This window comes from Gracilinanus agilis, chromosome 3 (genome assembly GCF_016433145.1).
Source record: "Gracilinanus agilis isolate LMUSP501 chromosome 3, AgileGrace, whole genome shotgun sequence".
Classification (NCBI taxonomy): domain Eukaryota; kingdom Metazoa; phylum Chordata; class Mammalia; order Didelphimorphia; family Didelphidae; genus Gracilinanus; species Gracilinanus agilis.
The window spans coordinates 401,546,646-401,563,033 of NC_058132.1; the positions used below are offsets into that span (position 1 = coordinate 401,546,646).

At 36.1% G+C, this 16,388-nt stretch overlaps 1 protein-coding gene across 4 annotated transcripts in view; it reads right to left on the bottom strand.

Annotated features, from left to right (window-relative positions):
• CASK (calcium/calmodulin dependent serine protein kinase) overlaps window positions 1-16,388 on the bottom strand; it is a 442,102-nt gene that overhangs the window by 95,671 nt on the left and 330,043 nt on the right. For 3 of the 4 annotated variants that reach the window (XM_044670184.1, XM_044670182.1, XM_044670181.1), the window contains exons 10-11: window positions 13,794-13,893; window positions 4,340-4,357 (exon numbers count right to left, since the gene is read on the bottom strand). In XM_044670184.1, coding sequence (XP_044526119.1) covers window positions 4,340-4,357; window positions 13,794-13,893 — 118 coding nt within the window. The remainder of the gene's footprint in view (window positions 1-4,339; window positions 4,358-13,793; window positions 13,894-16,388) is intronic. The other variant, XM_044670183.1, reaches the window with a different exon arrangement.

Genomic DNA, 16,388 nt, shown 5'->3' on the forward strand with positions numbered 1-16,388 from the left:
GTTGAAAGGGAAAACAAATAATAGAAGACAATTTTTAAAAAGTGGCTTAGTCCTTTAAGTAGAAATTCAAGAAATCAAAAGTCTAGAATGAGCTAAGGCTTATGGAAGATACTAAAGAAAACAAAAATGTCTTTTAAAAAATGTTATACAGTGAGGTCAAAAGCAGTGGACTATTGCTTATCCAGGACGGATTAATGATGAGAAAAGATGAAAGGATATATAGCTTCTATTTCATTTCAGTTTTTCCACCAAGAGCATGATTTTCTGGTTAAGAATAGGGAAAAGTAGGGGGCAGCTGGGTAGCTCAGTGGAGTGAGAGTCAGGCCTAGAGATGGGAGGTCCTAGGTTCAAATCCGGCTTCAGACACTTCCCAGCTGTGTGACCCTGGGCAAATCACTTGACCCCCATTGCCCACCCTTACCAATCTTCCACCTATGAGACAATACACCGAAGTACAAGGGTTTAAAAAAAAAAAGAATAGGGAAAAGTAGTTGACAGGGTAAACGAACAGGGAGTACAAATTTGTCCTCAGTGAGTTCAAGTCTCTAGATTTGAGCTCAATGTTGATTTGGATTAGAATTCTAGAATGCATTTTTAAAAGGATGCTTTGAATAGTTAGAAATGTAATGATCACTATAAACTAATTTGTTTGAGTCACCAGAATCATGTAGTTTTTATATAAGGACAATACCTGTCCTTGAGGAGTTGATACTTAATAAAGGGAGACAACGTGCAAAAACAAGCTATCTATAGAATAAAAGGGAAATAACAAAAAACAAATAACAAAGAATGAACTAGAATTAAAGAATTTCCTGTAGAAGGTGAGATTTAAGAAAGGAAGAAGAGATGAGGAGGGAAGAACATTCCAGCATGGGGGAGTGGAAATGCCCAGATTTATATTTGATTCAGGAGGTGAGAGGAAGCTGCTGGAATAACAGAGTACATGGTTATTTACTTTTGCTAATTTAGGAAGATAACTTTGATAACTGGCATGAGGTGATAAGGCATAAGGGTAATGACAGTCTCAGAGGGAAGGGGGTATATATGAAATGCAATAAAAGTAAGTTGGCAGATCTTGGCAACAGATGTGATATCTGAAGAGGAGGAGAAAAAAAAAGTTAAGGAAGACATATAAGTTTCAAGCCTGAGTACCTGAGAAGATGGTGGTACCTTCAACATTAATAGGAGAATAAAGAAAAGGGGAAAGCTTGGGGGAAGTTCTTGTCTAATTTGCTTTGCTATTTTTACTAAGTAGGAGACCTTACTTATCTGCTATAAAGATGGAGGTTGTGGAGGAGAGAAAAATGGAACATTTTGTAGGGAATGATCATAGAATCATAGATTTGAAACTGAAAGGGACCTAAAACATCATCTAGATCCTTTCTTATTTTAGAGATGAGGAAAAAGAAGGCCAAGGTGGTAAAGTAATTTGTCCAGTGTCACTCAGGTGGTGTTAGAGAGATTTGTTCTCAGACACAGAGCTAGTGCTCTTTCCATTTACCAAGATAAGGAATGAATAAGAATCAAGTAAAGGAATATTTAGCAACTCTGAGGTGTTAAGGTAATGTATCATAAATTTGTAGTTCAGTTTCACAACTTTTCTTAGGGATACTCACCAACACAGTAAAATTGAATGATAGGGATTATTCATGGATGAGGGTAATTAGTTTGGGACTATTGAAGGTTTGGAGGGAAAGGGACTGTAAGATGAGGATTTCGAGTCAAACTTGAGTACTGAGGGAAGGGAAACCTAAATAGAGAAGATATTCTGGAGAAACAGGAAGGATCAAGATACCAGTAGAAAAGAGGGGGGAAAGCAGGTTTAGTCTGGATGTAAAAGGTGAAAGGATAGGAGGCTGTAATGAGAGTGTAAAATTATGAAATTCAGGATTGGAGAAATAGCACAGTTCTACAAGGTCAGGTCCAAGGTGGGAGTCAAGATGGAGAATGCTGGATGTTCGGAGGTTGAAGATTATAGTGTTGGGATAGCAGAGATGTCAATTTGAAGAATTCCTAAGTATCTGGGAATGATTTCTGTAGTTGGGGGGTGGGGCAAAGAGGAAGATAATGCAATAATAGCCTTGAGAACTATATAAATGAAAATCTGCTATTTGGGAAAAATCCCAAAAGATTATAGGTGGACATAAACAAAATCAATCAAACAATCCCAGAAAATAATCTTCTGAACAAATACAGAATTAAAAATGAGAAGGAAAAGAATTAACTAGAGTCATGACTCAAATTCTTCTGATTTTATAGGCCTTTTAATAAACGTTTAAACTTTCTACCTCAAATCATGTTTTCCAATTACCTTTAGATAATTAATATTTATTAATATAGTGACTTCTAAATATTTATTTACTTATTAACCTTAAGTCTTTTAATCACAGGTGGTTCATTTTATAGAATTGGTTAAATTTGTCTTTACTGTGTATATGGACAAACATACTTAGAAATCAATTACACACAGCTGTTGGGCATTTCCTCATTTTTTTCCCTCTCTTCAATTTTTTTGCATAATTTACATTCTCATTTTATATAATCAAATAATCCAGATCTGCAACAAGGAATTTACTTTACTAACTTTAAAAATACTGCATGGTAGAAATGTTTTCCAAAAGTCTTCTGCTATCATGATGGAAAGTATAAACATTATCTATTAACTACTTATAATTTCCCATTCTTCCCTATGTGATTATTGAATATATTCTTTTGTTGGCATTTAAGGTTCTTAGTGTAGAAATTTTAATCATGAAAGGAGATGAGATTAAGAAGAAAGAAGGCTGATCAACTAAAAATAACTGTAAACAAGTGTAGAAGAAGAAAGGCAAAGTATTTAAACAAAAAAATTTAGAGTACAGTAAAAGCGTCTGTACCTTGCATTTCTTTTATATCCCCCACAGTGAAAAGCATACAATTTGTGCTTGATAACTGATTAAAGCAATGCCCACACTTGCGATGTAGGGAAAAAATCATTTTTATAAATCAAAAACCTAGATAATTTAGCTAAAGTTTTAGTCATCAGGATAACTACTTTAATCTTCCACATTACTTTGCAAATGTGATCAATACAACATGAATTAATTAAAGCACATTATCATATTGATAATTGAAGGGCCACAATTTTCTTTAAGTATTTCATATGCCATGCTTAAAATTCAATATTGTTACTACATAGTATTTTGCCCAAAGTAGCCTATCTTTTTATATAGAAATTTAGATTTTTTTTTCTGTTCATAAATAAATAAGCCTGGGAGATGAAATACTTTGCTAATTCAAATATGCCAAATGACATAAAAGCCCATATTGTTAGCCTAGCTAGGCAAAAGTAAGCTGAACTTGGAGTCTTAGGATCTGAGCTCAAACTCCTGATGCGTCTCCCTGTGTGACATAAACTCCCATGGCCTCACTCTTCTTACCTATAAAATGAGATGATTGGACTAGGCAGCTCTTGATATTTCTTTCAGCTCAAGATCTACAATCCTATGAAATGCCAGACTAAATCTGCCTTTTTTTCCAATTTCAAATGGCATGACAGGGTTTGCTGATTAAATAGAAATAAAATATGGCTAGAACATAAATTTAAGAAATAAACAAACCATAATGTAAAACTGGAAAAGGCTCCTAATTCAAGCATAAACTGAACTGTGGTCCAAACAATAATATTCAGTTGATGAAACATCTCCAGTTTTCACTAAGGCTAATTAAAGAAACACCTACCATGAGTTTAATCCTCAGGACTGAAAGCTCCTAAACTTTTCTCTTTAACCTTCAATGTCTTAATATCAAGCAGCTACTCTGTGACGACCTGCTTCTTGTGTGACTGTTTATATAATAGTCACTTCATGGTCCAAAGTTCTTTATGGACATGACAGTATAAACACATTTAATAGAGCCGTAAGAATAATTTTTAAAACAATGGCAAAAAGTCAGCCAGGGATATTAAAAGTTATTTTAAAATTATCTTGCAACATGAATATTTGTATGTAAATTCATTTACTCTGAAAAGGTTTCTTGAAAGCAAACACATCTTTCCCCTAGCATTTATTATATATCTTCTTAGAACTTAAATGAATAATATTAAATGAAGTTAAAATTTTAATACTGCCTATGTCTACAAAATGTATTGCCAAAGAGGTTGTAAACTGATTTACTCAGTAATGTCTTTTAAAAAGTAGTATACTTCTATATATGCATTACTTTTTATTTGGTGAGGCAGTGTTAAAATTTAAATTAAACATCTAACAGCCAAGGAAAAATCAAGTTAAATATTTTTAAACATGCAAAGCCAAACACTTGCAGAAAGATAAGCCTTAGAGGAAAATGAAGGGATACCTACTTTCTGCTGCTAGAAGTCCTAGTAGGAAGGCAGCGTATAGACAAACAACAAAAGTCTGAATTCAGATCAAGCAAGTTATAAAGCCAGAGTTGGGCATACTAGATAAGCCACAAAAGCTGGATCCAACATCTCCCCAATAAGATGGGACCCCTGTGTTACCTGAAAAAATTTACTGGGATTAAGAAAAAAAATCTGTGAATTTTAAATATTAAAAATTAGTATTGTCTGACTCTCAATGTTTCTGTTTGAACATGAGGACAGAATTTAGTTTGAATTATTGTTAAAGACTAAATGTTACATTGCAAATCATCGAAAACTCAAGTGATTCTCATATATAAAACAAGAATAAATCTTAAAATTTCCATGAATATGAAATGCATATGAAGAGGAAAAAATATTCCCTAAGCTAAACCTCACCTTTTTTGTTATGAAATATGCATTTTATTAATTCTCAAATTATCTTAAAGATTCTAATTTTTCAAATTATTGATTTGATTATTCCTTACCTTGACAGATTTATACAAGTTTAGTGCAGTTGCATACAGTTCAAAAGGTATTTAGGAAATGTTGCAAGAAATTTACTCTATGCAGTATAAGTTAAGTTATAGATAATGCTCATCCTCAAAATTAACATATGCTCTGCAATTAATGTCTGGTCATCAAATAAACATTAATGGAAAGATGCAGTAAAATGATTCCTTGTAAAATCAGGTAAGATAACACATTTTCAATTCTAAAATGTTAATTACAATAAAGAAAAAATTCAGGTGAGAAACTGGGAAAACATGGTTATAAGTAGATGATGATTTAAAGGAAAACTTAAACACATTATATGAATTCAGACAAAATATAACCTGCTACCAGGAGAATTTATTTTGGTTAGCTTTCTGCAAACAATGATAATAACTGTTATGTGACTCATTTTGGGTAAGAAAATTACCACTAAATGTAGAAATATACTTGAAGCACTTACACTGGTAAGAAAACAATGTAAAAAGTAAAATATAATGATTGATAAAATTTATTAATTAACATTTATAGGTAAATTTTTAGATTCCTAAGATCATAAAAGGACAATAAGAAAGAGAAAAACAAAAACAAAGAAAAAGGGAACCAAAGGCATGACAAATTTAAAGAATTCAGGAATTATGAGCCATGTTTATCTTGTGACAAGTCAAACTGCATGTGTTGCCAGTTAATGTTCAAAATTTTAGTAGACAACATCAGACAGGAAGTGTAATTTTCAAACCCAACCTACATTTCACAAAACCTTTGTTAGTTTTCATTATTCAAAAACTATTTGAAATTAATTAGAGATTTTCCATGGTTTGTTTTATTTTATTAAAATACATTTAGTGAAATAAACATTTTAAAGAAGAAGAGTCTTATAGAAATAAAGTAAAAAAAATTATTCAGGGTAAGTTCCAAATCATTTTGAGAAGCATCACAGAACAGGTGCTTAAGAAAAAATTATGGCAGTCTTGATCCAATTCTCCAACACTAATAGCAATAATATGGATTTCTTTTTAAATTACAACAGTCCTTCCAGTCAAATAGTTGTTATCCCTAGATAGACCTGGACAGGAATCCACGTCCAGTGCTTTTTTCCCCATGATGTTTACACTTTGTATTTTGCTGTAATATATTTAAAATAAATGTATTTGAAGTTTTAGGTTGATCTCATGTCAATTTTCACCATGGAACTAAACATAATAAAGTATAGCCTTTAAAAAGAAATCTTAACAAGTTGTAAAGGATTTAAAGCATAGGCCTAGTGAAAGACTATGTCTGTCACCAGAGCACCAGTCTCATTAAGTCAGAAAGATTCACCACTGGGTTCACACCTAAGGATCAAAACTTTCAGCCAGAGTATCTCTCCAAGACCACTTACTAACTCAGAGAAGAGTTATGTCATTTCCATAGATGGTAGGAATTCTAAAATAGCACAACCTTTAATTAATATTTACATGATTTTAGTTTGTGAGTTACTGTTTCTTAAGAGGGGAGTTAGAGACAGAAAGGAGAACAGAGGAGAATGTTCTAGGGAGGAAAAGGAGCAATAAAAAGTGGGATAGAAGAAGGTTATTTGCTTAAAAAGAGAGAAACAACAAAGTTTATCAAAGAGAGATAAATTTTTGGCTTTTAAGAGGCTACAAAATACAGAAAGGAATATGACTATAGGGGTTAGTAAAACTAAATTTTAATCCTGGGTCTGCCTCTAATTAGTTCTATAGATGTAGTTAGGTCACCTTGTCCTGGGCCTCCATTTTCTCACTTGCAAAATTGAACTAAGGTTCTAAGAGTTCAAAATGGAACAGAAAAAAAATTCTAAGTCTGCTGCAAAGAATTCTAAAGATATGAAGCACCAGTGAAGAAAAAGAAATTAATATAACTCAAAGCATTGTATGCCTTTATTCTATCATACAATATCTTATTATTTCATTGCATCTGTGACCTCATGTATATTTGTATGTATTTGTATGTATATTTGCTCCACTATCCTAATTATAACCCATTCATGCTTTTTTAGTCTATATAAAGTTCCTGTCAATAGTCTTTTAAAGGTACTCCAGGGAGTATTCACGTAATATACTACAGGTCTTCTCTAGTTTTTTTTTGTATGTCAGGGACTTTCATAGAGTACTTTAACTGTCCATCTATTTTCTTCCTCTTGTTAAATATATATGATATAAGTCATCTACATTTTTAAAAAAAAACCTCTTACCTTTTGTCCTGGAATCAATACTGAGTACTGGTTCTAAGGCAAAAGAGTGCTAAGGGCTAAGCAATGAGGGTTAAGTGACTTGCCCAGGGTCACACAGCTAGGAAGTGTCTGAGGCCAGATTTGAACCCAGGACCTCCTGTCTCTGGGTCTGACTCAATCCACTGAGCCACTCAGCTGCCCCCAACATTTTTGATTATACATAGGACCACAGATTTAGAGATGGAAGATACTTTAAAGGTCATCTAGGCCAACTGCCACTTTTTATAGAGGAAGAAACTAAGGCCCAGGACTGGGGAAAGGCCTTGCCAAAGGTCATATAGGTAATTAAGTGGCAAGGCAAAATCTGGATTAAAAAACCAAGTCTAGTCTGGCCCCCATCTTTTAGAAATGTGGAAATTGAGGACCACAGAAATTATATGACTTGTCCAAATACCTACCCAGATAGGCACAACAAAGAGATTTAGATATATGACAATTATTTGTTTCTGGGACCAACTCATCATTTATCTGTAGTGCCTTTCTGAAATACACATATTCAATTACTAACCGGACTGGTCATCCAAATGCATGCTGTCTTTTAGACAATAAACATTTTTCATCTGTTTAGTTTTTCTTATGTGTTTTATTAGAGTGATCTACTGAATAGTGCCCCTATTCAGATCAACCCCATCCCTTCTTCCTGTTTAATTTTTGGTCCAACTTCTTTTCTACTTGCAATGTCCAAGATATCAGTACTGAAAGACAAGCTTTAGAGGTTACCCATATAACTTCATATTTGGGCCAGACATTCTTTTTTCATTTGTTTTTTTCTTTCTGGATAGTTAGGTTAAATTCTTTTGAATGATTATAGACCTCTTCTAGGAGGCTCTGCAATGTTTCAGGGCTTGACAAGAACACTTGTAGGACCTCAACTTGGGCATTCCTTGTCCATTTGGATATTATGTTGGATGTCTTCTATAAAAGTGGAGGATATCTTTGGCATATCAGACATGTCTCCTTGGTATTTATGATCAGAGAGAGATTATTTCTGTTGTTATATATAAAGGATTCTTGAAAAATTTTAATTATGAATAGGAAATTCTTTGTCATAAAAAGAAAAACAAAACCCTTATAAAGTGGTATTCTGTTCTATCAATTACATCACCGCTTCCCAAACCCCCATCATCAACTAACGAAAAGGAAAGAGAGATACTGTAATCTTGGTAGCATTTTTTCTGTATCACTAATGTCTAAGACTTTTTCTCACACCTTTTATATCTTCTTTTAATTCATATACCTTGTAAATCAATCCCTTAAAGCTCTAACAATTGTGTTGCCTTTAGTATGGCTTTCACTTTTGCATACTTGGTTCAATTCAGCTGTTTGTTCTGTATTTTCCATCTTCTCAATGGCTATCCTCCACATCTGAAACATTCTCCTCCCTCATTTCTGCATTAGTTTCCCAGGTTTCCTTTGAGACTTGGCTCAAATTTCAATCTTCTGTAATGCTGGCGCAGCTTAAAGAATACAGGGCCACTTCAACTTTGTGATGATGAGGTAAGGACCTGGCATACTGTGGATGTTTGTATATGTACCTATTAATTTACAAGTTGTATCCTCCATTATGTTGCCAGCTCACTGAGGTCAGAGATTATTTTCTACTTTCTCTGTGTTAGTTAGCATAGTGCCTGGCACACAGCACATGCTTAATGTTGATTTTGGCTGTTGGATCTCACTGTAATATTAAGTGTTTGTTTGTTAAGATTTTCTTCTTTCTTTTTTTAAAGCTTCTAATTACATAGTCTGTGTCCTTAGTCTTTTTTTCCCATGATTATTTTTTGTTTCCCCCCCATGATTAATTTTTAAAAATTATAATGTTTCAGTAGGTCAAGATACAGTTGATTCAATCGAATAGCATATCATTTTCTTATTTTTATTTTTTTCCAGCTTTGTACTAACTCTGATCTTTGCCCAAACAATTATGGCTGTACACAGAAAGTAATGATTCCCATACTAGAAATGACTTGCTGTAAAAAATGTAATCAATTTCATCTGCTGTCATCTCAGTGTTCCTCCTATCCAGCCCCTACCAATTCTTTGTCAAAGAAAGCATTCATGATAATAATATGTATGAAGCTTCTTTTTGTGAAGTCTACAGGTCTTTGTCCTTTCTCATTGTTTTTTTCCTGAACTATACATATGAATATATTTCTTGGCATATTTACCTTTTTTTCTGAAAAATTTAATTTAATACGTTGACTGTATATGAATTCTATAGCTATTAATATCTTCATTTTCTGTAATAGATTTTGTTGTAAAAACTCCAAATATTTTGACTTTGGTCATTTTGAAAATACTTATTTTGAATAATACAATACAAAATGGGCAAATATTGTACACAATGATGTTTCTTGTTTCCACTTGAATCCAGTTCTACCGAATGCTCTGTTTGCTTTTCAAGTAGAATAAAAATTGATTGACTGATATGATTTAATTCCTCTAGTACCAGGTACATCCTTTCATCACTGGACAAATATCACACATTTAGAATACCAAGTTAAAGTTTAGAGCTGTTTTAAAAACTGGGTTATTCCTAACACTCTCTGACCCTTCTTCTGCTATTTTGTAACTATCAATGCAGAAACAAATGCAAAGGGTTTCACAGGCTAGAGAGTCCCTCTGTATTGTTTTTATCTTGGGTTGCCCTGGCAAAAGAATTAATCACCAAGTGGCCAGCTTATTGCTGATAGCCTCTGTGAACTTATCTTGATTTATCTTCAGAAAACAGTAAAGGTCTATTGCTCAGGTTGTACATGAAGTCTTTCCAGCATGGTAGGATCTTCCAGTTTATGCTCTGCTAGAACAGTCTTTGACAACACAGGGTCACTTCTACACTGGGATGAGACATCAGAACAGGCCTCTATGGGGGCCTGTCAAGAATTTGCTAATAAATATTTGTTAAGTGAATGTCTTACACACACATGTACAAATATGTATATGTGTGTATATACACATATATAGTCACATATAGCCACTCATAGACATGAAGAACTACAAAGCTCCTGAAAGACATATATTAATATATATATACACACATATGCAAATAAACACAAACCCACAGATATCCATATATAAACATACATAAAAAGATGTACATATATATATATGCACACACAAATTAGTGGAAATGTATACCCAAAACACACACGCTCACATATACACACATACAGGCAGGGCCACAAATATACAGATATACATCAAAACACAGATACCCACATTCACATATGTGCCCACAGAAATAGAAAACGTGGACACAGAGAAAAACACATAGCCAGATACATACCAAGACATAGTGTGTCTATCTCTACACACACAAAACTTTATATACATAGCTGAACACACATGTACACACAAGCATAGTTAATTATATACATAAACTTATTAAAAGTAGACACCCCCGACAGATAGAGCTGTAATGCAGAGACACATGCCTGAATAGCCAGACACGGCTCTACGTGCAGCTATATACCTCTGAGCACAATATTCACATACCTATACACATAGCTAAGCACAGATACAGAGAAGACACACACCAACATGTCTAGATACACAGGCACATAGATATACAACAAGTGCATATACATGTTATACACACACACACACACAACCTATACAAATACCCATGCCTAGATATATGTATGTACATATCATGGCAATTCCTACATGCATAGATGCACACACCCGTATAAGTGGCACAGCTCTGTTAAATGCAGACGGGTGTCTGTACATATGACTCCTTAAAGGCACAAGCACACTCCTATTAAAGGGATGCCTCCACCCAGGTGCCGAATGCAGACTGCTAGCTCTGTAGACAGACAGACCCCCAGAGATGAACCCCTAGATGCTCATGAGTCACAGCCCAATACAAGGCAGATGTGCTTCCGTGTGTACATAGCCACACAAATCAATCTAAAGATATACACAGCCACAGACATACACAGATATGTTCAGACATACTGTACCCACATCAATCCATCAACTGTATCAATTAAAATAGGAGCCTTGTCCAAAGTTTAATGAATTTATAATGAAATGATGGGTAGATAGACTAGAGGAGGGAAGAAGAAAGAGAGACCATCTCATGTAACTTTCCCCTGTGGCTGATTGCCTGTAGCCGCTCCTCCAGCAGTCCCCGTACACAAGCCAGGGCAGAGAGACAGCGCGCCCTGCCCACTTAACCCTTTGGATACCCTCCTGGCTCCCCGGGCCCTGTCCTGGCGTTCGCGTTCGGGCTGATGCTGGGAGATGATGTCACCCGTGTGACCCCAGAAGGGGGAGGGTAAATTTCCTTTGCACACAATGAAGATTTATTAAGTGTCAACTATATGCCATGCACTGTGCCAGGTGCTGGGGATACAAGCACAAAGAATGAAATGATTTCTTTTCAAAAGGACCTTACATTCAAATGGGAGAAATATAAAGACAGACAGACAGGCATACATACTCACAGAAACACAAACAGGCCTCCAGAGACATGCACGTAGAGACACGATGCAGACGGTGAGCACAGACAAGTCTAGAAACTTTCCTCTTTTCTCTCATGAGTACCCAGATGCACATGTTCACACATATAGCCAGACAGATACCTATACTGATAGACACATTACATGTGTGCTCTTCTGGCTGCACAGACCCTGCTACGCTGCCAAGGATTCTGAGCCACACACCTACCTCCACAGAACCTAAAGAGAAACACGCATGCATACAAACCTAAAGGGACACGATATTCCTGCAGGCCCAGACAAACACATACTCCCCCAGGGACCATTCCTGCATATGGGAAGCCTCTTGAAGCAGACCCAGACAGGCTCTTCATACATAAACCCATCCATATAAATAAATAAATAACACATATCATAGACATGTTCACAAACTCACATTCAAACACAAGCATGTATATATGTATGAATACATAAACAGGTACAGAAACACAAGGGCATACGCATATATAGGAATAAGCATGCATACAATTTAAATGTTCATGTATACACACATGTAACATACTTTAGTAGCTAGGTAGTAACATTCACGCACAGATCCACATTTATAGGTAGAAACTCAAATGTTATCTCATCTCAGCTGAATTCTTATTCGCAGCAAAGTAAACACTCCCTTTGTCCCTAAATGATTTGTTGTCCCACTCTCCAAAGTTTCTAGTCTACATACAAATACATAAAAACGGTATAAACACACCAGTACACACGTATCTCCTGGAGAGACACATGTATCTATGTCTACAAAGATGCACACACGTGCCACATGTACAAACACAGATAAACAGTCATACACAAATATACACGTGTATACATCCATAAGACATACATGATGCACACAATACACACAGAATACATACACACCTTTGTACAGACACCTACCAAACATAGCTATATTCATACAAATTTATTTGCACAACACACACTTTTGAACAGCTACCCACACACATATAATTTGTGCATGCATGCCTAGATACACATGCTTATACATGCCTATCTATAGACATATAAATAGATTGAAGTACCATAAAGATACAGGCATAGATCTACAAATGCAAGGATATATATGTATACAGAAAACACACAAAACACATACATGCAGAAAAACAATTGATCAAATATACTAAAACCTATTTATACAAACATCAAAATATCCTTATATGTATAGATGTAAAAACAGAATTCACACATATAGCTACATGTACTACTTCTCTGTTATGCCGCAGGACAAGCACAGGCACTACTTCTACCAGCACACATACACAGCTAGGTGCCCCTGCACACACTCCTCTCTACAGATGCACATGCAGGCGGCTCCCTCTCCATTCACATGCATACAGAGATAAAATGTGTGCAGATGTTGATCCATACAGATATGTCTACACAGATAGACAAGACATCACAGAAAAATACACACCTATACATAAATACCAACTCATTCAGACAAAACATTACAAATTTATGATTATATACTGACACATACAGTGAGACCAATACATACAGGCACAGAGGCACGTACACACATACAGAGTCAAACAAGCATTTATGAAGTGCCTACAATGCATTAGGTATTGGGGAAAAACTGTCCTCCTCTAAAGGACAGTCTCCAGTGATTCCCAAAGTGGGCTCCACCGCCCCCTGGTGGGTGCTGCAGTGATCCAGGGCGGCAGTGATGGCCACAGGTGCATTTGGGGGCTGTGAATAATTGTAAAGGGGCGGTGATAGTATATGACGGGGGCACTAAGTAATATTTTTTTCTGAAAAGGGGGCGGTAGGCCAAAAAAGTTTGGGAACCACTCTAATCTGTATACATACAAACTCAAACACAGACTCACGCGATACACACAGACAAAACACAGAGAGATCTACATTTATACAGACAGCTACATATATCTTCATTGCACTAAGATGCATATACATATGGACATGTACAAACATGAGCATGTCTATATATGTGTATCTGTACATGCAGTATGTGTATTTGAGTGATGGCAAATATACCTTTGGGTTTATATATGAACATATGTGTATATAACTGTGTGAGTGTGTGTACTCAGGCCCTGATACTCTAAAAGCAGAGTGAATTCTATGATACCATAAGTACTAGGGAAATGGTGGTGGTGGGGGAGGGTTCCTAGAATTTATTTATAATGAAATAAAAGTGATGTGATAAAAGAGTATGCTTTAATGAAGTTACCTGAGGAGGTAGGATCTTCAGAGAAATCTGGCAACTCTTCAGGGGGATCCCCATAGAATGAGTTGAATTTGTGGCTTGATACAGCTGCTAGTACTGCACCCTATAAAATAACACAAAAATTTAAATGAGTTTAAAAAGAGCAGCAACAATAATTTGTTAATAAAATGCAGTCATGAAAAAAAGATAGGGAAATATCTGTTATTTCAAGGGTGAAAAGCATGCCAATTTAATATGGATTTTAGACAACTAAATTGTGACCCACATTTATATTATGAAACCCTTCAAGAACAGTTGCATTCCTTTGGTCTTCTTTATCCTGCCCCCAGGAACCTCAACATCTTACTAGATGTTGTCAACCTTGATATTCAGACTGTCAGTACCTTTTCACCCTGGGACCCTTCTGATTGGAGTTGCGTGTGAAAAGTTCCTCTCAAAACCTCCATCTAAGGAGTGCCCCAGGCTAGTACTTCTTCACACCACCACATCTTTGTGCTGAGTATCTAACCCCTAAAGCCCCAAGTTCTTCAGCTTCCTTTTGAGTGCGTCTTTTGGTAAGATGAAATAAAACAGGAAGAGCTCCAGGGCTGCACTGGTAGTCACAGAATGCTATGAGATCTACAGGCAGGTTCCCAGAACACTGGGTGGACATCCTATGAAAAATTTATGGGAATAATGAACAGGAATTAAACTGGATAAAGCAGCATAGATTAGTTCCAAGTTATAAGCTAGGCCTGTTTTAGCAAACCTATGGCACATGTGTTAGATTGTGTCAGAGGGGGCTGCTCCCTTTCTGCTCTTTACATGCCCCTGAGGACATTTCTCCTATCACCCATCCCTTGGCCCAGCAGCCCAATGGGAGTGCATCCTCCCTCCCCTGTCTGGGGTATGAGGGTTGCAGTTTGCGCCCTTAGTCTCTAAAAGGTTCACTATCACTGTGCCTAGGAGAAGCATTCACATTGATGGAATCACAAAGTTCCTGAGCTACTAAAATATTAGGAATAGGTTAATAAATGAGGATTATAAAAATAGGAATGCTTTTTCTGACTAGAATAAAGAATGATGCTGCATACAGGTTAATAATCCATGGCTGTATGAAAATGCAACAGGTTGATGCTAACTCACATAAAGAAAAAAATCCACTTTATGAAGCCCTGCCCCTCCTAAATTTAGGTAGTGTGATTTAAATGATCTATTATGATATACAGTGAACTCTTAAAGAATCATTTGTTAATAGAATCTCTCTAAGCTGGAGAATATAATATATAAATGCTATGTTATACTTTACAGTACATGTTTTTTTTTTTGTTTGTTTGTTTTTTTAAACCCTTGTACTTCGGTGTATTGTCTCATAGGTGGAAGAGTGGTAAGGGTGGGCAATGGGGGTCAAGTGACTTGCCCAGGGTCACACAGCTGGGAAGTGGCTGAGGCTGGGTTTGAACCTAGGACCTCCCGTCTCTAGGCCTGGCTCTCACTCCACTGAGCTACCCAGCTGCCCCAACAGTACATATTTTTATGGAGTCCTACCCTCCATGCCCCCTTGCACCCACCACTGCCATCACTCCCTTTCCCCAATTCAGAACAAGCATCCCTGTTCTGAAATTGCACAGTGGAGAGGCAATGATGCTACCATATATGGAGCTAGTTTCTACTCTTGTCTGGTTTCCAAGGTAGCAAGCAATTCTGTTTCCTCCAACTAAATACTGTGATTTCAAAATAAGCACCACCCCCACCATGATTTTATATATAAATTACTTGGTTTTCCTATATCATTATGGATAAATGATTTTGTTAACTAAGGGACTAAAATATTACTAAATATTATTCACATGATTATTAACAGAATTTAAAAAATTAACTATACACACATTGATTCTTGACAAAAATGTGAGAAGTGAATAGGTAAACAAAAATTATATACCTTATTTTTATTAATGCCTTTTTTCAAACATTTATTAATATTCATTTTTAACATGGTTACATGATTCATGCTCCTCCTTTCCCCTTCACCCCCCCCACCCCGCCCCGCACTACCCCCACCCATGGCTGATGCACATTTCCACTAGTTTTGTCATGTGTCCTTGATCAAGACCAATTTCCCAATTGTTGGTAGTTGCATTGGTGTGGTAGTTTCGATTCCACACCCTCAATCATGTCCACCCCGACCCATGTGTTCAAGCAGTTGTTTTTCTTATATGTTTCCTCTCCTGCAGTCCTTCCTCAGAATGTGGGTAGCTTTCTTTACCATAAATCCCTCAGAATTGTCCTGGGTCATTGTATTGCTGCTGGTAGAGAGGTCCATTACATTCTATTTTACCACAGTATATCAGTCTCTGTGTACAGAGTTCTTCTGGCTCTGCTCCTTTCGCTCTGCATCAGTTCCCGGAGGTCTCTCAAAATTCGCCTGGAACTTCTCCAGTTTATTATTCCTTTTAGCACAATAGTATTCCATCACCCACATATACCACAGTTTGTTCAGCCATTCCCCAATTGAAGGACATATCCTCCTTTTCCAATTTGTTGCCACCACAAAAAGCGCAGCTATGAATATTTTCGTACAAGTCTGTTTATCTATGATCTCTTTGGGGTACAAACCCA